The following is a 26,900-nucleotide window of genomic DNA, read 5'->3' on the forward strand; positions in this document are numbered from 1 at the left end:
GGGAGATCCTTGAGAGTGCCTGTAGCCTCATGGGAAATGGTGGTGAGTGTCAGCAGATTCACTTCATCTGCACTAAGTCTGATCTTACTGAAGTTTCAAAAGCACGGTAACACACATTTCAAGATACCAAAACATAACTAAATATAATATTCAAATATTTGACTTGTATGGTGTCCAAGAGCACAACTTGAGTAAGCACAAACAAATGAGGAAAACACATTCACAAATGGGCAAAATGGGCAAATTTGTATTAATACTGTGTATTAATTAAAAGACAACTGTAAGATTGATGAGTATGAGATGATTGTGATGCACTTCGCTGTATGTGCAAATGCTGACACTGAACTTCATACAGTATCTCTTCAGCCTAGCAAACTGGGGGATCCACAATTGCAAATGTTAACTGGTTATTGCATAAAACTTGGAAGGACAAAGTGCTCTCTGTGAATTCATCTTTAAATTTCCACAACAACTGTGTTTTCTACTTTTGCATTACATGAATATTAGTATTCTCAAATGAGTGAATGTGTTTTTCCTTTTGCTTGTGTTTTCTGTATTTGTATTTTCTGTATTTCATGTTTTCATGAAAAGCTTCAGCTACTGTATGTTGGGCTCTCTTAACTTTCATACATGGCACAAAATGAATTAATTTAATTTTTGAATGACAGAATTATTGGTTACAATACCTGCAACTTCAACTCTGATAAAAGACACACACACACACACACACACACACACACACACACACAAAAAAGATGATAATCAGAAATTTAGGTTATGTCAAAAATACTGTGTGAAGTGCCATTTGATGGTATGACAATAGAATCAAGATTAAGTAATATAATCTTTTCTTACAGTTCAGCAGATGAGGTTCGTGATTTCAGATTTTTTAAAAATGAGCTAACCAGGAAAAATGTACTCATCAAATTCAGCCAAAGAAAAAGGATTTGGGTGAGTTTTAAAGACTGACTCAAATTTAACTCTGTAGAAGACTCCTTTACAGAAAAAGGCTTTTCTTTTTTCAGAAACATTTTGAACAGGGCCGTTTCACAGTGTTTATAGTGAGCTCCAAAGAGTTTCTACAGGGAAAATGTCTGAATACAGATGAGAATGGTAGGCTAAGTCTTTGAACTTTAACCTGAAAGTGCATTTGTCACCTGAAAAATGTAAACAATCAAATTGAGTAAGATGGGGTGAGATGTAAACATTTAATGTATATACTCTGCCCTCTTTTATTTAACAGAAATACCCAAACTTCAGAAATTTCTACAAGAGCTCAATGACCGTCACTCAGAAAACTTAAACTATGTTTCTGGAGCTCATGGGATTCTTTCTCTGATTGAAGGGGCCAGACCTGAACAGGTGGTAAGATTGAGTTAATACCTTGTATTTTCTTAACTTATTAAAGTAAGTACACAGTGAATTGGCAGTAAGAGCATCAGTAGCTTGACGTATTTTAAGTACTCTATGCCTAAACACACACCTCCCTCAACTGTGTTATTGGATTAGGCCAAGGAGGAGAGGGGAGAAATATATAACTTCCAGTCTTTTATTAGATTCGAACAACTCACTTTCAGAAATAAACATAAAGTTTTTGATACTATAACCCACAAACTAGGGGTCATCTGTGATATTATACAATGAGAGGGGTCAGCTAGCTCCCACAAATCACATTTTATTGCATAAGTTGTGTAATGGTTTCTGCCTTAGATAACCGATACCCCCTGCTGATGTGGATAAGGCACTGGCAGACAGCTGACCTCTACCTCTGACCTAGGTACTGAACGGGTTCCCAAAATCTACACGCAAGACCACCTTAGTCTGCTCAGGGGAACCAATATTCAGCTTGGCTTCTATAATCACCAGCTGTCATTGAACCACTCTAAAACAGGCCTATTTAGTCAAGAATGCCTGACAGCCGGGTCACAACGAAAACGTGTGGATGCAAATAGGTATTGGAGGTTTGAAAGTACTCCAAGATGACCCTTTAACAGCCTATCTCTGGAGGAGGCCTAGTCATTCGAGGGCACTCGCCCAATTTTATAGGGCGACTTCAATGCCCTGATCCTAACATTTTTGCCAATTCAATGCATATAGTAAACCTTTCAATGAGATATGCCTATTATAGATTCTACACTGAAATTATCAAATATCACAGATGTATCAGGTTAAATTCAATCAACAGATCTAAACCTGTTCAAAACTGTTAATTAATAAACATTGCATGTTTATCCTTAGCAATTTTCATTATAAATTTTCAGTATAAATAAATTAAAGAGCTAACCAGAAGACCTCAGAGATGAGCACAAGACAGGAACTTTGGTTTGAGTACATAAAAATATAAACCAGTTTTATTTGTTTTTTACAAAAATGAGTATTACAAAATGTAAAAAGTAAAATACAAAAACTTGAATGCAAAAGTGAAAAAGGAGAAAAACCTTCTCTAGGATTTAAAGGAGTCAAAAAGGCCAGAAGGCAAAAAAGGGTAAGAGCCAAAATGCAAAAGAGGCCTAAAAGCAGCAAGCCTCCAAAAGCAAAAAAGGCAGAAAAAGCCAAAAATCTCAAAATCCGTATATGGTCACCAACCAGAACATCAGCAAACTATTGGATAATTTTTGTTTGCATTGCACAACACAATCCTTAGAACTCTTACAATATGAGATATTTTTAACATTTCCAAGACTTCAGGGTTTAAGGTCAAGGATGTAGAGTATCTGTGCCACATGCAGAAACCACAGCTATTGAGTTTATGAGCTGTAATATTCCAATGCCTCAAGCAGCAGAAAACAAAATGCCATTCACATATATTTAATTGGGCTTGAAAAGGTTTCAGGTGCTGCATGGCCAGACACCACGTTTGAATTCTTTTTAAATAACTTTTTTTCTCTGTCTCTTAATGATGCCTAAACAGCTCTTAAATATGGTAAATAATTGCATCTGTGGTGCTAATTTGATTACAGAATTACAGTTAAAACACTGAGTTGAAGGTATGAGTCGCTGCGAAGCAATCAGTCCAAACCAACCTGTTTTTTAACAGATCATTATCAAGTATGGGTTGTGTGGAGCCACATAGTCAGCTGGCCACTTGCCACAAAACAACACACAGAGCAATATATGCCACATACCAGCATCACACTTGGTACAAATCTAGTGGCACGCTATTATTGTTATGACATATTGAACCATGTGATCTCTGTCAGGGCAGGGAGGGGAGTGAATGAAGTGAGGGAGTGAATCCAAAGTATCCAGAGCACCAGACCAACTTCAGTTCAAACGTGGAAAAGACAAAATGTAAGTACATCTTAATTAGCAAATACTGTATTATAGCCACTGATTCAATCCAGTGAAATATTTTACCGCACAAATCTGAAATGGTGGTTATAATGTTTTCCTTTTTTGTTTATAAAGGCATTGCTAGATATGATAATGTATACACAGGATTAAAACGACCAGAATTTCCAATTTAACACAATATTTCACATAATCTGACTTGAAGGGTTGAGTACAGTGCCACACCAGGGCCCGTTCTGTTGCCTTCATTATACAAGGCAACAAGTGTTGAGAGGCTTGAGTGTAGATTTAGGTATCGACAGTAGCAACATGTCCCTACCAATGTCAAGGTGTTGCTGAATTGTCCGTACCAATATTTTTACCGATCTCAAAAAATCCTGCTTGAGCTTAAGTTTTGTAATCAATCCTAACATGTTCTTTGAGATTAGGAGAAATATTTCTCACCCCTTTACAAAGACAATATGAAATTGATTCAAATTAATATGGGTCATTATAACATGGATTATTTGTAAGGCTAATTAGCCACACTTGTCCAACTGATTTGTTGGTGAATGTCAGGCGTCATTTTATTATAAAAATCCTGTCAGCAACAGCTTACAGACAGGTAAGCTGCAGCCTCTCATGTGAGCTCTGATATTGTAGTGAATGATCTAGCCATAAGTTTAGGAGTTGAATGAAAAATAAACAAGTAAACCTTTTAGACATGATTTAAAGATATCAAAAAACTGAAAGGACAGAACTGCATAATCACAGGTTTGAAAATCTTATAGCAGATAGTTGGTTTAAACAGAGAAGCACATTACCTACAGGTTATTATACATTTATTTTTTTTGTAGCAGTTATTGCGATATGTTCATTTTAAATCTCAATTTTAGTCTGAGGTTTACATCATTAAAATCAAATGTAACAAGAAGAGAACAATTGTTCCTTGTTACAGGTGAGTTATACCAGCAAATACATATTAAATAAAGTTACATTTTTGCAGTCAGGCTCATAATGTGTGTATGTGTGTGTGCATATGAAAGAGCAAAGAGAGATAAAGAGCAAGTGCACATACATTGTTTATTATGTTCATCCGATTAAAAAAAAAGTCCCTACCAAAGTTAAAACCAAATCCTGGGTGTCTGCGGCCTCTATAGTTTTGGCACCAAAGACAAGCCATAGAGACTGCAAATGAACGAGATCTACAAATCAGCTGAGGACAGTTTTTGAAATTGCACAACTCAAGAAGCTTTAGGGTTGTAAAAATGATCTTATTACAAAGTATCATAGTTGTATTATGTATCATTTTGTTCCAGCTCCTTATTGAAGCTATATGATGTTTACACTATGTAAAATTGATAGATAAATTATCAATAGACTGAGGTTGGTTGAAGTCAAGTGTCTCTTTAATTCAAACATATAACCATACATGGTACGCAATGCAAGGTACAGATTTTTCTATCAAAAATATCTGGTAAGAGTCTTTTATGACTGCACTATTCCATCAAATGAAAACATTTTATTAGATGCCTTGCATTATCTTATAAACATTTCCCCAAAATTCAGCCTGACATATTTGGTACCTTTCAGAAACTTCAAGACATAGATACAACAAACTCCTACAGAGAGACAAGAGCCATCTAAAGGCTTCAAAAGAGTAGTAGTGTGTTTTAAGATGACACTCAAAAGCATCAATAGAATGAAAAAAATGTGTGTCAGGAGAGAGGTACAGTAAGTCGTAGTTCTTTGGCCAGTACTGAGAAAGCTCTGTTGGTTTGAAGAATATTTGCTGTACATCATGAGTTTATAATGACTAGCCCAGCAGCAGGTCATTAGGGTTAAGAGGTTAAAAGCAATTTAAGCTATGTGTCCTTTCTCTGTGTAGCGTAAAATGTTGTTTGTGCACTCTGTCTACCTGTCACACCTTAGACTTGAATTGTGAGATTGTCATTGTTCAATAGCAATCGTAATATTAACCAATCAGTAATCATTTTTTATCATTTTACAGTGGGATTTCATGGAGACGCCCAATTTTGTCCGGGGCAAATTAACTGAATGGGGCTTCAGTGACTTCATAGAGAGATTTGAAGGTATTGTATTAATACTCTGCCGTGGTGGGAACAATTATGTTTGTAATTAATGTCTAAAGTTTCAGCAAAATGATGACATACCCTTGATTTTTGTATACGTAACTGTTATGAATATTTGAAAGCCACACACTAACTTCTCAGACACCCAAAGTGAAAAAAGTCAGAACTTATAAAAAGCAAAAGGGTAAAAGCTTGAGGTGGACTAAGAACTGACTAGTGAGTGTACAGTTGATCTGGGGTGTAAAATCAGTCCAACCCAAGTACATGTGAATTACTGATGGTTACATTGTAACCATGACCACAAGCGGTAACAGAGCTCCTCTAGTGTTCAGCCACTGATCTCATCTTCATGCAAAGAAATTCGCATGTACCTATTCAGTCAATCAGGATGTCCCCATGACCTGTGATGCCTCACAATGTACAATAGTAACAATAAAACGTGTAGTCAGGAGACCTCAGAAAGTGGTGTCAAAGTATTTCCACCTATCTCAGTCACAGGAAGAAATAAGTCCACATGTTTGAATAGATTATTCTTCATTAAAACTAGAATCAATGTTGTATTATTAAGATTAATGTGAATGTTTTTTATTTCAGATGAAGGCATTGACAAGGAGACTTTCCTACGTCTTGGAGATTCAGGCAGCATCAATGTCTTGATTCCTAAAATTGGACCAAGAGTAAAATTCAGAAAGAGACTCAAAGAATACTTGCAGGTAATTTGCTCTACTGTGAAGAGTCCTTGTACTAATAAGGCTATCTAAAGATATCTTACATAAAAATGTAACAAAAATGACATGCAGCATAGAGATGTCAGAATTAATGCAGGAATTTGCCCTCTTTGGCTTTGGAAACAGATATTCTGACTGAAATGGTATTATCCTGACTGAAATTATAATGTTATATTTTTATACAAAGTTTCATTGTGTCAGCTCTCAAAATTTGTCTTATCACTGTTAGCAGCTGCTATTGTTAATTTAAGCAATAACAGCAAATGATACAATTTAATTAATTAAAGTGCAACTTCAGTTTAATACATTCATGTTTCAGACAGTTCCCTTAAACGGTCACAAGAGTCAAAGGAGATTAAAACCGAATAAAACAGTCTGCAGTATGAAAATAGACCAATGATTGAGTGTTTTGGTGAACTAACACTGTTTGTACATAGTCAGCAATATAATTTAACTGTGGTTACAGCATGGGTTTCAATTAATCCCTTTAATCGGTACAAAAAATAGTTGTAGGTTGGATGTTGTATATTGTAATGTGTTTCCACCAAACTGTAATTTTTATATACATCCTAATAACAATTTATTAAATATAATAATACATTATAACTGGTTTAAGCTATATAATAATTCCATGTTTTCCACTATTGCAGTGGAATTCCATGGAGACATCTGATTTTGTCCGGGATAAATTAACTGAATGGGGTCTCAGTGAGTTAATTCAGAGATTTGAAGGTAAAAATAAATTGCAGCACAATAATACTAGATCCTTGATATTTTCTATATGTGAATGTTTGTAGAAACCAACAAAGTTTAATCTAAATATATTTTTAATTTCAGATGAAGGAATTGACAAGGAAAGTTTCCTAAGTCTTGAAGAGTCAGGCAACCTCAGTGTCTTGATTTCTAAAATTGGACCAAGAGTGAAATTCAGAAAGAGACTCAAAGAATACCTACAGGTGATGTGGTACTGTGTGTTATAAAGATATTTTACACCAAGATTCAGAACACTAATCACTCATGTTAGGATTAACTGGACATCCTTAACTGGATCGCTTTCACAAGTTACATGAAGTTCTGTCTTAAGCTTGTGCAAAATCATCAAGTGGCACACACACAACAACTATCTTAAAACTGTCTTTCTCACTTCTTTTTCTTTATGGAACTACAATAGTAACTGTCTCTTTGAGATAAAAAAACAAGCTCTTTGGTCACTGTAGTGCTGCCACCCCATATAAAGAACAGAAGATTGTATTTTGGCACTGGAAACCTTTAAAGGGATGTTGCAAAAAAGCAGGTCGGCAGGCTAGAGTACATGTACAAAAAGTGATATTTATTAACAAAAATATTAATGAAAGCAGAGGCAAAAATGAATCCCAGGAAATTCAACAAAAATAATTTAAGCCGAAGCAACAAACAAATAAAATCAGCAGCTTCACAGCAAGCTGCCACCTACTCTCGTCCCTACTTCATTCAATAGACCAGTGACTCAGTTTTTACCTTCTTAGCCTCACCTAACTGGTAGGTACCATCTCAGGTTACCATAGGGTAACACAACACTTTCAAAACATGAACAACAACATTGATGTAGAATTTTGTTACTGCTGACAATCACAAATTAAACACACACACACACACACACACACAAAGCTATAAGTGCATCAAATTATGCAGAATGTCATTTACTACAGAACAGTTTTATCCTTTCTACCTCAATCTGACAGAGCTTAGTGACTCACTGCTTAGTGCAGCTAATGATGCACACCTGTTGCCACCTTTTCACAGTCACCCACCCACAACATTGATGGCCCTTTATTACAAGAAAGTTGCAAAGTACCCTATAGAGACAGAGAAAAAGATGAAAACAACTAGATTATCCTCTATTCAACAAAAGATCTAGAACAAATTACAGATAATTTAAATTGATCAATACATGAAATAAATTAGGATCGTACATGTAAGAGCTAAAAAAAGAAGTACCAAAAGTACCAAAATAGAACGATGTGATGATGTTTGATGTTAAACTCTTCATTTGGGCCATATGTGGAAAAGCTATTAAGGCAGTAGTTAACACTTGTTTCAGTATGTGCTCATGAAGTAAGTGCTAAACTTAAGCATGTGTCCCCACTGCAGACCCTGAAACGATGGCACGATGATACTCCTGAAATGATTGACACTGACACTGACGCAAATTCAGACCAAGAGGATTGCGTTGAAATGGTTAGTTCTGAGAACGCATGTGCAAACTGAACAGAATCACACTTGAATCTTGCTCTTTTAAGTCACCTGTAGGTCCAGATTAAACAAAACATTCAGCAGATTCAGAAACATTGGCTTTGCACATCATTTCGCACACTCAAGACTTCAGTTAATTCACGTTAATATAGATTCTAATTATGTGTTGTTATATGCAGGACCCAACTATTTTTCCATGGCACTTTGAGTCTACTTCAACGATAGATTCTGACACACACACTGGCAATGAGATGGTAAGACGTTATACTGTATATTTCTGTTAACACATATACTACTTAAAATCACTGTCAAATATTTGTTTTTGTCTGTGCAGACGGAGGAACCAATTTACCCTGGTGCCACAGTAACTCAAGGACAAGGCCTGCTTGCTGTTATACTCTTCATTCTGCGTCACCATCTAACAGCTGCGCAGGGTGATTTAATGACTTTACTGAATTTCCTCATTCCTAACTTGGTTGTTGCAGCTAAGTATCTCTCTGATAAGATTCCTGCCGTGTCTACTGTATTTTACTGTCAGGTCTGTCAAAACTTCATGGGAGAAAATCCTGATAATGGTTCTTGTTTACACTGTGGCGCAATATTCAACAAAGCAAGCAGTACAGAAAGTGGACACTTTTTTTTGTTCACATCGCTGAAAGACCTTCTGAAAAACATCCTTAAGAACCACAAGTTGTTACCTAAGACTGTCAAACATGGACATGAGATTACAGATGTGATGGATGGGAGGATGTACCAGAATCTGCTTAAACAAGGAGCACTGGCTGCAGATGACCTTACACTGTCATGGAATTGTGATGGCGTACCAATTTGTAACTCATACTCAATTTGGCCCCTTCAGTTTATGATAAATGAACTTCCCTACACACAAAGAAAGGAAAATGTGATGGTAGCAGGACTTTGGTTTGGCCCCAAAAAACCCAATATGAACACATTTCTAAAGCCTTTTATAGATGACTGTTGCAATCTAGCTGAAAATCCATTTCAGTGGAAAGACAGCAATGGCACTGTTCACTCCTCAAAAGTCTTTGCCTTGGTTTGCTCCTCTGATGCTGTAGCGAGACCACTTCTCCGGAATTGCAAACAATTCAATGGTGAATATGGTTGTGACTGGTGTTTACACCCTGGCACAATGGTCAAAAAAGGCCGTGGATCCAAGAGGTCCTACCCATATGATGAAGAGAAACAAGCAGCAAGGTCAGACGTAATGTTTAAGGATAACGCAAGACAGGCTGAAAAGGCTGGCGTCACAAAAAATGGAGTAAAAGGATTGTCCTTGCTTTCCTTGCTTCCCATGTTTGACATTGTTTTTGGATTTGTACCTGATTACATGCACTCAGTTCTACTTGGCGTGTCCAGACAGCTTATGTCTCTGTGGTTGGACCCAGTCAACTCTCAGGAACCTTGGTATATAGGTCAACAGATCTCACAAATGGACTCCCTTCTTCTCCGTCTAAAGCCGCCATTAGAAATAACCAGATCTCCACGGTCACTGAAATGTATTGACTCTTGGAAAGCGTCAGAGTGGCGAGCATTCCTTTTATTTTATGCTATTGCGGTCCTGCCAGGTGTGCTGCATCCTACGTTTCTGCAACATTTTTTTCTCCTGTCATTTAGTATTCACATTCTCCTACAAAAATCAGTATCTCAGCATGACCTTCAGATGGCCCATGAGTCCTTGGTACTCTTCGTAGTGAATATGAAAGAACTATACGGTGAAGGAAACGTGTCTTTCAACTGCCATCAATTGATCCACTTAACTGAAAGTGTGCGGAACTGGGGGCCTCTCTGGGCAACGTCGACATTCAGTTTTGAGAGAAACAATGGAAGTTTAAGGGCTCTTCTTCGTGGCATGGCGTATAACCCCCAAGGAATTTATAAAAGCTTTCTCCTTTGGCTGCACATACCCAGACACCTTAGTTATTTAGTTTTTAACCGACCTTCACATTTTGGTGAAACATTAGCAAAGCTCTCACCACTAAATGACAGCAGTGGCTCTTACAAACCCCTTGGAAAGTCTCGCCATGTGAATCTCACAGGATCTATAAAACTAACAATAGAAGAACTCTTAAATCGGCCAGTTCTTGTCCGATCAGTTGAAGCTATTGACAGCTTCACTTATCAAGACACTGCTTATCACTCTACAAACTGTGAAAAGAGAACAGACTCTGTTATTCAGCTCAAGAATGGGTGCTGTGGAGAACTATGTTCGCTTTTACTTTTAAAGGAGAACTGTGTATGCACATCCAACTGTTTGTGCCAGTCAATTCCAGTCATTGTGGTCCACTTGTATGACATCCAACCTGGTACACTGTTCAGGAATATAAGTCCTAACAACACATCAGAGACTATCTTGGTAAGAGTTGAAAGGACAGAACGACCCAGAGCTTTCCTCTTAGAGGATATCAAGTGTAAATGTATGTATGTGGATGGCTGGCTTGTTCCTTTACCAAACACATACGAGAGATATTAAATTTACAGCAGAGCTAAAGCCCTCGAAACTGCAGGGCTTAAAATCTATGCTTTTTTTTATGTATGTATATATTTTTTATGTATTTTATAGCTAACAGAAACTTAAAATTGTGATCTGTAACCACATACAGAGTTTATTTCCCTTGTCTTCAACTTCTTTTTACAACTGCATTTTAGGAAGTGGGAACTTACGTAACAATAACAGGATGTTGCAACAACGAGAACAGCACTCAAAGTAGGCACTTTTTAACTGGCACATTACTGTGAGCGCTATTCTTGTTTTTGCAACATCTTGTCATTGTCATAAAAGTCTCACTTCTTGAAATGCAGTTGTAAAAAGTGTTTAAGTTGCTTAGTCAAATGGGTAGCAGATGTGGTCAACCTCTGATTCATGGTGGTTACAGCGGCTTTATGACCTAAATGTAGGTGAAAATGAAATGAAAAATAATAGCTAAATCACTCCATCATGAGGTCATGCTATGGTGAGAGCAGTAGGTAGAGTGTTTTTTCTAGTGTAACATGAAACCATTTACTCCCTTGTAAGCCTTATTGAGGCAAGCCTGTTTCACCGATACCTTTACATTTAATCATGAAATCAGATTCCAAAAAATTCAAATCATTACAGAATTTATTCTGGTCATAGAAAAACGACTCAGCATTTTAAATTAAAAAAACAAACTTTTTTTTTTTCAAAGAGAAGGCACAGCAAACAACATCAACACACTGAATACTACTGAAGCAGAAGTATAATTCAATGTGGCATCTAAATGAACAGTGCACCAATTAATTCATGTGTGGTTAGATAATATGTCATCATGTAAATATTCTTGTCTTCAGAGTCTGAACTGTATTGCACTGGGAAATGTGGGTGTGAATTTAGCATGCATTTTATATGGTCCATTTAGTTTTATTCAGTGAGTTTTCAGAGGAAGCACCACACTGTATGTCTGCTGTGCATCTCTTATTATGTGAAGCTACAATAATGCAAAAGTGTGCCAATGTGTAAACAAATACATTGGGTTTTTTTTTTTTTGCATCAATTTAAGCCAAATCTTGAAACACACAGAAATGTCTCAGAGTATGTATAAGATGTAAACTCAGCACCATTAAATAAAGAAAGCAGAAGTAGGTACTCAAAGCCCTTGAACATACATTTTTAAATGAACTAATCATATACACTTAAATAGTCTGTATTTTATGGCATCTACATTGTGGACTGTTAACACGGCACAGGTGTTTGTAAAGTTACTTACAGATATACACACTATATGTATGACCACAATTGGTAAGTATACGCATGCTAAAATATTACAGATAGCAAAGGCATAGTTCTTAGGCACAATTAAAATGTTTACAACTTATTTTCCCTTTAGCTCTAACCCTCTTCTAGCTTGCGTTCATGTACAGCTACTACCAAAAAAATTAAATGTACCTACCTAGTCATTAAATACAGCAGCTACATGTGAGTCTTGTGTATAACAATCAGTTAGGGACACTAGAAACTATTTTAGCAAGCTACAACAGTCAAAAACAATGGCATTGTGATGGAGTATATAGGTAAGTGTGATAGTGAATACAATCATCTGAATATCAGAGGGTAGATTAAACACAATCACCTTGTTAGCAGCGTTGACTGGAGTTTGGGTGGTTCAAGGTTTTTATTAAAAAGATTAAAAATTCAAGTTCACAGATCAGAGAATGCTGTGTCACCTTTTAACCCAGAGAGTGCTGCTTCTTCAGGTTTTCTGAACGCCTCACTCTCTCCTCTGGGGTTTTTCTGTACCAGCTCCTGAGAGGAAACAACCGCTGTCATAATGTGATTACTTTAAAAACATTGGTTAAAGCTGAGTTTGAAGTTTCTGTACAGTGTTGCTTTTAGTGAGACGTTACTGAAACGATGCTGGAATCATAGCTCATTACTTAAATCAACAAAACTTGACTGATGTGCAAGTTAGCAAAGTATGATTTTGTTGATCCATGAAATATAAGCCTGGCATGAAACAGGAAAAGTTTCATGCATCGCCTCTGTTATGAGCATTGGCATTGTTAATCATTGTAAATCAGGACAGTAGCAACAACAACCTGATCAACAGCTTTGGCAGGGGAGTAGCAACCAAATAACATATGACAGTTTATGTGTTTAATGACAATTGCACTCTGCAATTATAAGATAAAGGGCCAAAAGTTAAGCATGGTGGAGCAAGTAAAAGTACAAACTCACCCCTGGCGGTTCAGCTGACCTGAGACAGGAGAATTTTGGCCTTGGCTTGGCCTCAGGATTCTGTGAAAGGAAAAAAAGAAGGCATATAAAGAACAGATATAGATTATCTAAATGCAGGAAAACATGAAGCACTCTTTTGTCACTGCAAGGTGATAACAAAATGCCAGAGCTGCTTTTGGCACCTGTTGGTCGTGGGGCTTTTTGGCTTCTGCTGCATCTTCCTAGCCTGCGCTGGGGATTCACCAACCCTGAAGGAGTACAAATACATACAATAAAAACACCACTGATTACTTGATCTCATCATTGTAAACATCAACATCTCAAAGCAGATCCCATACAGCACTATGTGAGGCTTTGAAACATGTTCTATCCCATCTTACCTCTTTTTCCGGTCCAGAGACCTCTGTGTGGCAGCAGATAGAACGCCTCTCTCCTTGGGACACTTGGCTTTCTCCTGTAGGTTTAACACAATCACCAATCAGTTTAGATTTATAGGAGGATTCATACCTAGGTGGACTTTACACTAACTGTCCAGAGAAATGGATGCCTGGCAAGCTACAATATACCCCCCCCCCCCACCAAAAAAAAACAAAACATGAGCCTGCTTTCACCAAATGTGTTACAAACTCAAGTCGAGTTTGTGTTTAAGTTTATACTGAATGGTAAAAGAGTGAAAAGGGCTGTTTCAGGTCTTTTAGATTAAATATGGCTGTGTGATTTATTATTGGCCTGTATTTTCAACTTACCATGTCGCGTAACTTCCTCTCTGCACGGAGCTCTCTGTCCTGCTGCAGCAATGCTAATCGATCCTCCAGAGGCATTTCAAAGAAGATTTCATGGATGTCATAAAGGGCCGCACGTAACTGAAGAACAGAAGACATACACACATAAACACAAAGAAAGATGGACCTCTGCTGTCTCTAGACAGGAACTGCACTTCATACCTGGGCTCTAACTCTCTCCTGCAGGGAGAGATCTTGTGGTGAAAAGCTGCCTCTCTTTTGTGGAGCTTCAGTCTGGAATGAACGGATGAACTCTTGTGTATCCTGAGGACACATATATACAGTAAAAATTTATAAACATACGTTTTTTTCTCAGTCAGCCACATGACGAATAATTCATTAAATTATTATTATACTTATTATAACTTAGTGTTTTGTGTATATACGAGAGTTTAATCTCACCACGATGGTCTGACGCAGGTGTTTGACTTTGTCTATTTTGAGCAGTCTCCGTGTGAGGAAGCCACGAGTGATGGCGCCAATTCGACATAACGCTCTCTGCTGTTCTGCTGTCAGAACCTGGGAATACAACAAAAGGTGCAAAAAGATGGAAATGAGATGATAAGAGCATTAAAGAGGGTTTGAGAAATAAATGTCACTATTTTGATAAACACACGCAGAGTCATGCACTCACTCTTACTGGTGCACTAGAGTGTACCCACCAGACTTAGCCTTGCCCGAGGTTTGTTAGCTACCCAAGTGGGCCCCCACACATAGACAGGAGGATGGACAGAGGGAGAGGACACGCTGGAACTGACAGGACTGGGAAAACCTGGAGAGAGAAACAGAGAGGTATTTTTAAATTACCTGCAGTATTACTGCTATTTCTCTGAGAGGAAACCCACTTACTATCAGAGACGGTGAACTGCGAGAGCACACCATTACTATAGTCATGGATGTGCCAGTATGAAAAAAAAAAGTACAATTATCTTACAATAATCTAAGTTTACAATACTATCTCCATTATTTCAAAAATAATCTCCAAAACTGAAGATGTGAAAATTCTTCAGATCAATATATGTGAAATAGGTACAAATATTACATAGTTTCTTTTTCTGTCTGAAAAATCAGATTTACATTTTAAATGTATGTCTTTAACTAAGACCCATTGGAGATGTAACTGTGGAATGCTTACAAAACAATAATTTTGTTTTTATCTTTACAATGTTTAAGGTTTTTCGAAAAGGGCAATAAAAGCAAAAAACTGTAGTTACTGTTAGTCACTCCGGAGTTGATAGACCAAGTTATTCATCTATCTCTGAGCATGTGGTCTTTTGTCTCCACTGTTTTACAAATTCCAACACAATCATAAGCATGATGAAGTGGTACCTATACTGTGCCCAGGTGATCTTTCGGCTGGTGTTTGGGCAGGGCTTAGTCCCAGGCAGGAGGGGCTCACAGCAGGACAGCTGTCACTCACAGACCTACGTTTCCACCTACAAGCATCCCCAGTCAGAGGCCTCACACACTCCTGCTCCTTCAGCCTTCTTTCTGTCTCCTCGAGCTCCTAACCACACACACATATTAACATATTAACACACATAAACTTCATTGTTTTTACTGTATTCATGTTCACAGTTTTAAACATCCACACACACATTAATGTACAAACACACATATACATATAGAAAGTAATGTAAAGTAAAGTTTGTAAAAAACTGATAAAATGCTACATAAAAAAATACATGTTCGGTACTTCTATTTATAGTAGATTTTGTGATTCTATGTGCTGACCAGACGGAGGCGCTGTTGCTCTTTCTCCTGCTCAGCCAGGAGCAGAGACATCTGCAAGGCATGCTCCTCCTCCAGACGCCTTTGCATGTCCTCCAGAGCCTGTGCTCGCCTCTGGGTCTCCTCTGTTAATGTGCACAAATACACACAGAATGATTTATCTTTTACTTTTTCTTTTTAAAAGTTTCATCTTTTTCCCCCCATTTTCTCTTATTCTTCATCACTCTGGGAGACACAATGATCTTAGTGTAAATTATTTAACACATTATTTAGATTTTAGTAAATACATATGCATTAAAGAAACTGTTCTATAAAGAGTTGCTTCAATTCCGAGTATACAAATGTAGAGCTTCACCTGTCTTGCTGCCTTGTGCCTCAGCTGCATTTCTGAGGACAGTTGGCGTGATCCTGCCATTATGTGGCACTTGAGGATCTTCAGGCTCCATCCTGAGTTTGACCTGAGCCAAGTCAGGAGTCACGCGGGGCCTCAGCAGAGATGGTGAAGGATTCTCTATCTCATATGACTGGTTCAAGGGGGCTGCAGGGTTCCGCCGACTTGGGGCCAACCATGTAACTCCTGCCATGAAGCGAGGGACCCTCTCCTGGCTGCGGTCTATGTGCTCAAATCCAGAGTGATAGGTATGCAACTGACTGTCCAAGGTGTGGCAGCGCCGGCGAAATCCTGAAGCCAAGATGTCATGGTGTCCCATCGGGCTGGGCCCTGAGGTGCTGATGGGGCTACAGATCTCCCGCACTGGACTGGTACCACAATGACTGGATCGACGATTGCCACTCCTGCTAACACCACCCCCACCTTCACTCCCCACTGAGCCCCAGTGATCAGAAGATCTTGTGGCCCCTGAGAGTGCTTCTCCCCAGTCCGCGATGCCAGCACCTTCCCCTGACCTTACTGGGCTTCGGGGAATAAGATCTGCTGGCCCAATGGGGAATGAGATATGGATGTTCCCTGTAGAAACTGGGCGTGGTCTGCGTCTGTGTGCACGGGGACTAATGCTGGACTCTGGACTGGGGAGATGAACATACCGATCAGTTAGACTAGGTGAGAGGCTGGCAGACTGTTGGGGATTGGGATCATACAGAGTTTGATGCTGGATCTGGGTCTGAGGTGGGCCATTGGGGCTATGGTGCAGACTGAATCCGAACTCAACACCAGTGTCCCCCATTGGACTACTGGTCTTATTCTCCTGCTCAGAGACCATCTCAGGCGGGGGCGTCCGAGTGACTGCGTGAACAACTTTTGACCCATGCTGACTCTGCTCTCTCTTCACATACTCCCTTGATCGCTTGAGAAGGCTGTCCAAACTAATATCCTCCTCCTCCTCCTCCTCCTCCTCCTCCTCCTCCTCCTCCTCCTCCTCTTCCTCCTCACTCTTCTCTTCCCTCTCTACCTTCACTTCCTCCGCTGCTTTGTAGCCATTGAGGATGGCGGTGTCAGGGCATGCAGAGGCAGTCTGATCACTTGTTTGAAGCCCAAGTCCGGAGTCTCTGGCAAGTCCAGGTGAGTCAGTGATCAGGGTGTAGCCACCAACTGTTGCAGATTTAGAAACTGGCAACTTGTCAGCCTCTTCACTTGGTACTTTGTATGCCTGTTTAGAGATAAAAAGTGATAACAACCAATAATCAAATAATAAAAAAAAATCTAAAATGACAATGAAGAATGACCAGTTGATGGATTCCACTTTTCACCAAACTGTGTTGGTTTAAAGTAGTTCATTCATCACTAACAAAAGATTGAAAGAAAATAAAATTAGATTGTCCAGTGTTTATTATCAACTAAACAAAGTGCTTAAACTGGTGTAATCCTGGTTTGAGATTCTGATTAGAAGTTTATTCTGATATTTAGAATGATCCTGACCTAACCTGGCCCTAACGTTTCCGCTTCCAACTTGAAAATGTGTACGCAACCCAAAAATTAATCTTAACCAAGACACTGGATGCCTTTATTCTATTTCCACACCTATGCATCACCTGAAACACACTTCTCTCACTCTCTTAAAAAGCACAGCCTGGATTGTTAAGGGCTTTCTACAGTACAACATATCCCTGAGTTTCAGAGTAATTACAGACAATCACAGGCCAATTACCTTTATTCAAAGACCAGACATTTCTCAACTAGAGCAGATCTGCAAGTGGACAATATTGCTTTGGATGCTGAGTTGACAAAACAGGGCCATCATCAGGTAAAAATAGCAGAGCCTACTTAGGAAAAGTGTTGAGTCAGACAGCTTGTACTCAAGTCTCCAAATGTCACAAGAGATTACGGGACAGACTGTGATTCGTGCTATATCGTGTGACTGTCACACAGACCTATATCAAATATGGGCATATTTGAAACTTTTGGATGAGGCTTGTTTACAAAAAGATACAAAATAAACTGGAATACTTTTTTCTTTTGTGAACAGAGACTAGTTATATTGATATTATTTAAGTTCCATAAGCATCTAGATGTAGCATATTGCTGAACCTGCTCTTTCTATGAAACAGCCTGACTTTGTATTGATTTCGCAAAACGTCTTGCACTCCATTATCCACTGGATCCCCCTGCCAGACCACACCTGGGCCTGTGACCAAGACCACACTGTGCTACTGACCTGAGCTTGGTCCAGTATGTCCTGAACGCGTGCAAAAATCTTGTTCCTCTGCTTGCTCTGCATGTCCAACTCCAGCTGGACCGCCCTCCGTCTGTAGTCACACATCTCATTGCGCTGCTCTGCACTCAACTGGAAAAAGGAAAACGCACGCTGATTTTAAAAATTGATTCAAATACTTTTTCATTTGAACAGATTCTAGCAATAACATCACACGCGAGGAGAGATTAGTCAAGAAGTCTTTATGACAAGGATTTCAATGAGAAAAATGTATTTTTTTGAGGTTTGTTTGTGCTTGATTTACAGTTATTGCTGATAACACAATCACCCTACTTCCAGTATATTTTTGTGTGTACTTTATTTGAGTGGAAGAGAAGTCTTCAAAAACCCTCAACCTCACACTGGCCCTGAAAACTCATTTTGTTAGCAGTCAACAGTAGATGGATTCTCCTGACTAACATCAAACAGACTTGATGTTCGTCATCAATTATCTCCTCTCTCTTTCCTCCGCCAAGTGCTGATCTAATTGAGGCCAGGCAGCCCAGACATATGATGTAGGTCTCACAAATAAATAGGTGTATTATCCTAAATGTTACCTTTATCATTTTTTTTTAAATTGATGTTGTATGCTTGAAATGTGTATTATCACATTCTTACAAGTGTAAGCAATTCTTTCTGTTGCTATATGAAAAATGGTGATACTACAACAGAGACACATGAGGGCAGTGAGAGATATAAAGCCTCTCTATGGAAACCAGCCAAACCTTTTGTAAGGCAGAACCATGTCAAGCCATCTGCAAACCTCCCAGAAACATCCATTAGCTATGGCTTCTGTCTACTTTTTGATGAGGAAAGCTGTGTGATGTAGAAACTTGAATTGGCTAAGATAAATCTCATGTTTTCTCTTCAGCACAAGCTGTAGCCTATTTGTTTATTTCTTCCTTACCAGAGGTGAAAGCACCGCTCTTCCATGGAAGCGGATGACAGAGCGAGCCTTCAGGGAACACAGTGGCTCACATGTCCTCTTCCTCAATTTACCCTCCTCTTGCAGTACAGCCAGACTCCGCAGACAGAACTCATCGTAGCTCTCCATCTCTTGACACCCACACATCCACACTCTGAGCAGGAAACACACACCATGTAGCCTTGTCACCCGGCTGTTAAATTAAATGGAGAGTGTTGAATTAGATGGACGTCCACAAATCATTGGCTATGTGAGCTTAGACTGCACTGGGTGTGGGTCGCTAGTGGAAAGAATCTGTGCATCATAAGTGAACGAGCTGGACAACATCGCCTGCAACAAAAGAGGGTCTGTTTGCTCTTAGTGATTTTATCTCACTCATCACATTCCAGCCATTCCTGCCTATCAGACCTTGCTGGTGACTGACTTCCACATCTCATGGGAGAGGATAGGGAATGGTGTGTCTGATCAATACAATCTCTATTTCTGAAATGTCTGTCAGCAAATGGATAGTACAAACCCTTTAAAGACAGGCAGATGGCAGATGACATTAAAACATTGTTTCAATAACAAATGTATTGTGATAATTGTCATTTTCTTTACAGAGTTAATCCATTAAAATGATCATCCCTCAATGCAAGGTGGTGTCCTCACGATGCTGCCAGTAACCTAGTGGTCTTCAGTCGCGTGATTACAGCAGCTACTCCACATTGATTCATCAGTCTAGTGACAGCACAGCAGAGGTGGAAATGGTTTTCTTTTTGTATCCAGCTATTACAGAGCAAGCTTGATACGGGCAGTTTTAAATGTATAATCTGCCAGATGTTCGATTTTTACGCATCTATTGAAGGCAGAAAGGCGTTTAAGTACAGATGTGCCCCGGCTGGATGACAGTTGATACGCCCGTGCCGTGCCTAATGCTCATTACCCATTTTCTTACCTTCACAGCGGATACAAAGTGATATCTCCTCTCTTTCTCTCGCTTTTCCGAGTGTTACGAGTCGCCCACATTTTCTTTTTCAAGGAAACAGCAAAGTGGTGGCTACAACACAGACCTTTTTACGTGTCTCCTCTCCACCTCGGGTTGCCCATCATCATCATCATCATTTTCGACTCTTCCGGGCTACAACAGCGCCTCCTAGCAACAGCACGTGGGCCACGTTCCAATACGTGTCCACGCGACCTGGTCACGTCACCTTCTCGGGACATTCTGTCATCCACAATTTCATTCACGCACCAAGAAATAGTAAATGTTTCGTTATGTTTTATTAATTTACTGTTGTTCGACTAGTGCGACCGCAAGGAGGGACAGATGTCGGTAAGAGAGGGAAGTAAAGGATGAAACGGTGAGGAAAAGGGAACCGGGGCTTTGTGAAACAATTACCTCACTATTTACATCTAAAATCACCTAATTTGTGATTTTGTCTGATGAAAAGTAATAGTGATCCTGTTGTTCATCACAGGGATCATTATTACTATTAGTAGTCTTTATTAAACAAGGACCATGCACAAAAACATTCATCTCAAATTGGGAAGGGATGATTTATGCCAGATTTAGCTATTAGCTCATTTCCATCTGCATTCATGGGGGTCAGTTGAGCAAAAATTAGCACGGCCCCCATGTGTGTTAATGTGATTAAACATAAGTTAATTTAGGAAGCATAAGTAGAAATAATGGTCTGAAATTTAGATTTTAATTCTTTGAGACAGCGCCTCAAGAACAGGTAACAAAGCAGGTCCACCTCAGGGCCTTTATGCCAGCTGGTATTGTGCATTAGTGGTGCATATTCCAAAATTCACAAACAAATTTGCAGCTAATTATATTGCCACGATAATTGCCACACAAAACCCCAGCCCAAGCCTGTAGCTCTCTGGGGCCTCTGGGAGGGTGGGGGCGAGGAGGGCACTTTGGTATTTCAGTTTTGGCATTGTCATTATCTAAGCACTTTGAAATCCAGGTAAGAATGCAACATATCTCTGTTTCAGTTAATTATCATTTATAATGCACAATTAAATATTTTTACAAACCCCTGTGGAAACAAACAAAAAAACTGTTAATGAGCTGTTAATGAACCTGTGTGTATATTTTTTTAAGATGCATATTTATTCCATGCCATTTTATTTTGCAGCAGTACATGGCCAGGAAGGCACTTATGGCGCGTTTCTTTATATGTCTTGAGGTTTCTGAATATTTATTTATGTTCAGCTATGATAAATATTCCTGACTATCAGGAAAACAGTAGCTTTAGACCATTTTTGAACTGTCTACAAAAGTGCTGTCCAATGCGTTTATCCTGGGACCACCAGGGATGAGGGAGCTGTCTGAGGTGCTTGTTTATGCCAATGAGCAGGAGGCAGATTCACAGCTGTCTATATTTGCTGTTCCAAACATTAATGTTATCTTAGGAAGCTTGGAAACAAATTCTCCTGTTATTGTGCCATTTCTTGATACCACTCCACTGTTATGTTTTCATCTTGGTCATATCAAAATCAAATTTTTAGATCTTTACTATTTTAACATGATATATGGTCACAATAAGCATAGTCTTAAATAAAGATGTGTATAATCAAATTACCACAAACATACTGACAACCTTGTAGTGTCATTGCTGCTCAAGAGTACTCTGGGAAAATAGTAAAATGTCTAGTAATTTTACATAGAGCTTATTTAACACCATGTATATTAAGGAAGATTAATCCGATTACATCAGAAATGTGCTGGAATGGCTGTGATGAGGTTGACACAATCATACACATGTTATGGCTTTGCATTGATGTGAAGAAGTTCTGGATGGCTGTAATTGTAATTATCTGTTATGTTAAATATGCCAGCCATATGTTTACTTGGGAAACAACTTAAGAATAAAGCAAAAGCAAACACAGTGCCTCATAACATCTGAATTCTGGCAGTAAAACAGGCAATCTGAATGAACTGGAGACCACAGATAAAGGATTGCTATAATATGGATAATTGGCTTAAAAAATATATCGACTTATTAGCCCAACAAGAGGCAATGCAGGTCCAGGTATATACAGATATAATTTACAGCTCAGGACAACATGTGTTTCTGTCTTTCAACAATGTCTTTATTATACTGACAATCAAAATAGAGCATCATGACAACAAGCCCCACACATTCAGTGGCAAGCAACATGACTGTTTTCACAACTCATCTTTTGATTGCACAGGTGAACCTGAATGTATAGGTTGAGCAATGCGCACATTTTCCTTGTTGTCCCGAAGCAGAGCATCAATGTCACTTTCTGTAAAGGTGGTTTTGGATTCCTGTCACAAAAGTGAAATACTGTTTGTCAAAACACTGACATAATTGGGTGAATTACTGATGCATATTGACATTCATATATTTTCCAATATAGTCACAGCTTACGTCAAAAGACCGGCGTTTTACCCCAACACATGCTGTGGACTGCTCATAGCACAGGACTATACCCAGTTGTTTTGGTTCCTTTTTCACCAAAACTGCATGGAACTGTTTGTAGTGAGAATCTGAATGGGGATTCAAGAATAAATTATTAATTAGACTGAAAACATGTATGCAAAACAACTGTGATTACAACCTGATCTTACCCAGCAAGTGTTTGCAGGAGGATGTAATTTTGTCTTTAGAGAAAGGGTTGTGTTTGTAGGACAGCAGTTTCTCACACACACCCCCGCTGATGAGGTTCTTAACTACTGTCTGTCTGCTCTCAGGTGGGGCTTCCTTCATGGCTTTCTCAATCTCTGGAGGGCAGTAGACAAAGCCATATGAACAAATTACACTTAGGTATAAGAAATTCCTTTGGAGATTATTCAGTGTGTATCATTTTTTATCAATTATTGCTTCTAGCTCTAAGGCAAGTTGATTAGTTATTCACCATACCTTGTGCTGCTGTTAGACAACTCTCACAGTAGGCATCTGTTAAAAAGAGTCAACAGTCAGCAGGCTACAGCCATACATCAATAGGAACCAAGACTAGCAAAACTACAAAAACTTTCACGACTGAGGAAACCCAAGCTAGCAGTAATTGTAGTGTTTAATTTACTTACAGCGGTCTATGTCTTCAGGCTGCACAGGAAGAAGGTAGTAGATACACATTACAAAAATTGAGATTTTCATAGTCACTGATTGGAGATCAACTATCCGCACTGTGAACTGACAGCTCTTTAAACACTAGGAAAGAGACGTGAGACAAGCTCAATCATCTTTCCTTTCACATAATGTGGTCACGTGATCTCAGGGACAATGGGATCACATCACCATCGTTCCACAAATGACGAATGTCCAGTTTTTCAGGTTTTCTCATTCTCACAGACTGGGTTGTCGCTGGCCTTTGAAGATGGTACTACAAAGTCAAAATACAAATGCTTGTTACTATAGTTTCCTCGGGATTCAACAAGGCCCTCATATAAAAGTTACTTAGACAGGGAGGTACAAGAGGATGTTTTAATCAGTGGGTAGTGACTGTGTTAACATATAAGAGTGATGATGTATGAGTGTGTGTGTACAGTATGTACCCACATAGGTACTGAGGGTATCAGTTTTCCTCAGTGCTTTCTTGTGTTGGGTAATTAACTACTTTGAAACTGGTTAATCAAGGATTATTTGACGCAGCTATGACAACCTGAAAGCCAATATTATTCATATCTTAGATAATTTTCCTAGACCTCTACCTGGCTTAACAGACAAGTTAGGAAACATTTCAATTCTTCTTCTTCTTCTCATTATTATCATTATTATTATTATTATATATTATTATTATTAGTAGTAGTAGTAGTAGTAGTAGTAGTAGTAGTAGTAGTAGTAGTAGTAGTAGTAGGTTTTGAACACCGGGTGTCACTCTATTCCTTCATCGTTATTGGCATTGATGCAATCCAATGGTGAAGACTCGGTCTATATTTGTAGTGACATGAATAGTCGTATTGTAGACTGAAAAGTTTATGTTGATGTAGACGACATTTCTCCCAGTTCTTTTGGACACTGGTGTAAATAAACACAGGGAGGCCTTTATTGACTTTCTAAAAGACTCTAAATACTGTGTGCTTAATGGGTCCAGATACTGATCATTTTACTTCTGTTTCTATCAGGGGAATAGCTTTTGTAGACTATATTGTGACACCACATGCGGACCAAAAACATGTCTTGAATTTAAAGTTTATACACCATCTGATCTTGTAGAAAGGGCTGGATCTGAAGCTATGAATTTGATTGATGATGGTAGTAGACTCCCTGACCATTCAGTGCTGTGTTTACGATTCCAAACAGGAGAATTCTTTACTAGCCGTAGTATTGTAGGCTCTCAGCAACAAGTGAAAAGGCAAAATAGAAATGTTCCTGTTGACTTTCTTTCTTCTGAAAGTGCCTCTCAAGGTCATAGATGAACTCGATAATGGCCAGAAAACACAAGAAAATGCTGATCATTGTTATGACCAATTTGTGACCTTATGTATAAGGAAATGGATAAATACCATGTAGTAAAAAAGGTTATGGTAAAGAAGCATTACAGAATAAAGCAACCATATTGGAATGATGAATTAAAAAAGTTATGGGTTGACTTGTGCTTAGCAGAGAATCATTTCTTAAGTGTAAGGATCAGAGTAAAAGAAGGATTCTAAAACTTGAATTTAAATACTGTCAATCTAATGTTGATAGAAGATTGAAGTTTTTCAAGAGATGTTTTAAAAGAGGACAAGCTGTCCAGTTAGAACATCAATAATCAACTCAATAATCCACAGCAATTTTGGAGGGAAATTAATGAACTGGGGCAATGAAAGAGCAAGTTGATTCCAGTGGAGATCTTAATGGAAAATGGTGAACCTTCTTTTGATTCTGACCAGATATTGAGCCATGAGGTGTTTTCTTGGGATGCATACATTTACTGCTAAGCAAGCTGTTGAAGGGGACTTGGGATGGGAGTCATGTCTTGTAAAGCAGGAACAACTGACCAGAAAGATTTTTAACTGGCATCGTGCACACAATTATCCTTGGTCAAGAGAGGTTGCTGCAATATTTTCACTTTCTGACTTGAATTTTATTTTCAGAAATAACTTGAAGTGTAATATAAATACAGTCAAACAAAAATTATAAAAATCCATTAGGAACAATGGAAGGAGGACAACTGTAAGAAGCCCAAGCTTAGATACTACATTCAAATCAAAGATGATTACTATACAGAACCATATATAAAATTATATCTACAGAGAAGGCAAAGGTCTCTGTGTGCTCAGTTAAGAACTGGTACTTTACTGCTGGCAGTTGACGTAGGCAGATATAAAGGTGTTCCTGATGAGCAAAGTTTGTTTTTTGTGATCTTGCTGTTGTTGAGGATGCATTTCATTTTGTATTTCATTGCCCTTTGTACAGTGACTTGAGGAATTGTTTGTTTGAAAAGATCCAGTTGAAAACCCCTGATTTGTTCTGGTTGTCTGAAGCTGATATGTTGAGTTGGCTTTTTAAAATGGAGATTTTTGTTCTAGCAAGATTTATAGGGGAGGCTTGGCTGCTGAGACAGAGAACACTGTATCCATTATAACAGGACACCTCTTCCATGTAAACTAAATGTTCTGAAATGTTCTCTTTTGAGTCTGTGGAACATAACATCATGATCTGTCATGTGGCCATCCTGGTATTGTCTAGTGTCTTGTAAGCCCATATGGGCCGGGCACCAGAGGGGTGCAGGACACTTAAATAAACAAATCAGTAGGGTGAATTGGTGTAATGTGGGACACCTGAGCATCTGTCCCTTCTTCTAACAAATGCTAATGATTAGGAATGCTGTCAAATTAAATCTAGGGTGTCATGTAATTGAAATTACACAACTTCAACAACATGATGCCATAGATTGGGGTGGGCAATCTTCCAAAAGGAAGTACTTGCTGGGAAGTCTAGTCAAAGGTCAGTGATAAAGTATACTTTGAGTAATTTAATGTTAAGGATATAAATGTGTCATAAATGAAGCAATGTTGCCAATTGTGAGATTGTGTTTATGATATATTCATGCCTCAAAATATGCTATAATATGGTGAAAACATGTTTCTTTTTTTTTATTATTTCAGTCCATTGTTCATTGTCTCACTTTAGAAAATGTAATTTAAAATGTGGGACAGCATGGTTTTACTAATATGGGACAGTCATACATGTTGTAAAATTGGTGAAATATACATTTAAGTACATTAAATGTGCAATACCAATAGTTACTCAGGGGTCTTAGTCTTGTAATGCTTGATTTGAACTTATTTTTAGGCAGGTTGCAAATTATATTATTACTAATATTAATGCATAATATAAACACACTAGTATACCATCTGTAACAGTAAAAACATTGTACTTACTGATATGACCAAATGTTGGCATGCACTTTGGCCTTGGGTGTTACTGACCAGATAAGTTTTTATTGTATGAATTAAGGCTATTGAGACAGCATGGTTTTACTAATGTGGGACAGTCATACATGTTGTAAAATTGGTGAAATATACATTTAAGTACATTAAATGTGCAATACCAATAGTTACTCAGGGGTCTTAGTCTTGTAATGCTTGATTTGAACTTATTTTTAGGCAGGTTGCAGATTATATTATTACTAATATTAATGCATAATATAAACACACTAGTATACCATCTGTAACAGTAAAAACATTGTACTTACTGATATGACCAAATGTTGGCATGCACTTTGGCCTTGGGTGTTACTGACCAGATAAGTTTTTATTGTATGAATTAAGGCAATTGAGACCTTCAGCTTCCAAATGAGTGTCCTAGGTTTCAGCCTGAGCTGTCCCACTTAA

At 38.5% G+C, this 26,900-nt stretch overlaps 2 protein-coding genes across 6 annotated transcripts in view; one reads left to right on the plus strand and one right to left on the minus strand.

The window, feature by feature from the left end:
• Positions 1-4,693: 4,693 nt before the first annotated feature.
• Positions 4,694-20,356, minus strand: LOC137201079 (centriolar coiled-coil protein of 110 kDa-like). 5 transcript variants are annotated; one of them, XM_067615948.1, is made up of 15 exons: positions 20,058-20,356; positions 19,103-19,313; positions 18,160-18,288; positions 15,903-17,154; positions 15,551-15,672; positions 15,146-15,323; positions 14,479-14,588; positions 14,219-14,335; positions 13,979-14,080; positions 13,781-13,897; positions 13,415-13,488; positions 13,217-13,282; positions 13,035-13,094; positions 12,524-12,602; positions 4,694-6,023 (listed from the first exon to the last, which is right to left on the minus strand). In XM_067615948.1, exons 2-14 carry the CDS (start codon positions 19,265-19,267, stop codon positions 12,527-12,529), a joined length of 2,568 nt encoding a protein of 855 aa, XP_067472049.1. In that variant the 5' UTR covers positions 19,268-19,313; positions 20,058-20,356; the 3' UTR covers positions 4,694-6,023; positions 12,524-12,526. The 5 variants fall into 5 exon arrangements, with proteins under 5 accessions (XP_067472049.1, XP_067472052.1, XP_067472050.1 ...); XM_067615951.1 differs by lacking the exon at positions 4,694-6,023 and having other exon boundaries at positions 11,424-12,602; positions 19,103-19,274; positions 20,173-20,356; XM_067615949.1 differs by lacking the exon at positions 4,694-6,023 and having other exon boundaries at positions 11,424-12,602; positions 20,173-20,356.
• An 84-nt stretch (positions 20,357-20,440) lies between these two features.
• The window catches only part of sun1b (Sad1 and UNC84 domain containing 1b), a 36,381-nt gene continuing 29,921 nt past the window's right edge, over positions 20,441-26,900 (plus strand). The window contains exon 1 of the mRNA XM_067615942.1: positions 20,441-20,463. Coding sequence (XP_067472043.1) covers positions 20,456-20,463 — 8 coding nt within the window. The 5' untranslated portion in view covers positions 20,441-20,455. The remainder of the gene's footprint in view (positions 20,464-26,900) is intronic.

Source organism: Thunnus thynnus, chromosome 17 (assembly GCF_963924715.1).
Source record: "Thunnus thynnus chromosome 17, fThuThy2.1, whole genome shotgun sequence".
NCBI classification, from domain to species: Eukaryota; Metazoa; Chordata; class Actinopteri; order Scombriformes; family Scombridae; genus Thunnus; species Thunnus thynnus.

Excerpts from the sequence above, each read along its gene's own strand:
- LOC137201079 (XM_067615948.1), bottom strand. The coding sequence starts at position 19,267 with ATGTGTGGGTGTCAAGAGATGGAGAGCTACGATGAGTTCTGTCTGCGG. Across the intron at positions 14,081-14,218 it reads ACCTGCGTCAGACCATCGTG|GATACACAAGAGTTCATCCG; the intron begins GTGAGATTAAAC and ends ATGTGTCCTCAG. Across the intron at positions 13,095-13,216 it reads AAAAGCCCCACGACCAACAG|AATCCTGAGGCCAAGCCAAG; the intron begins GTGCCAAAAGCA and ends TTCCTTTCACAG.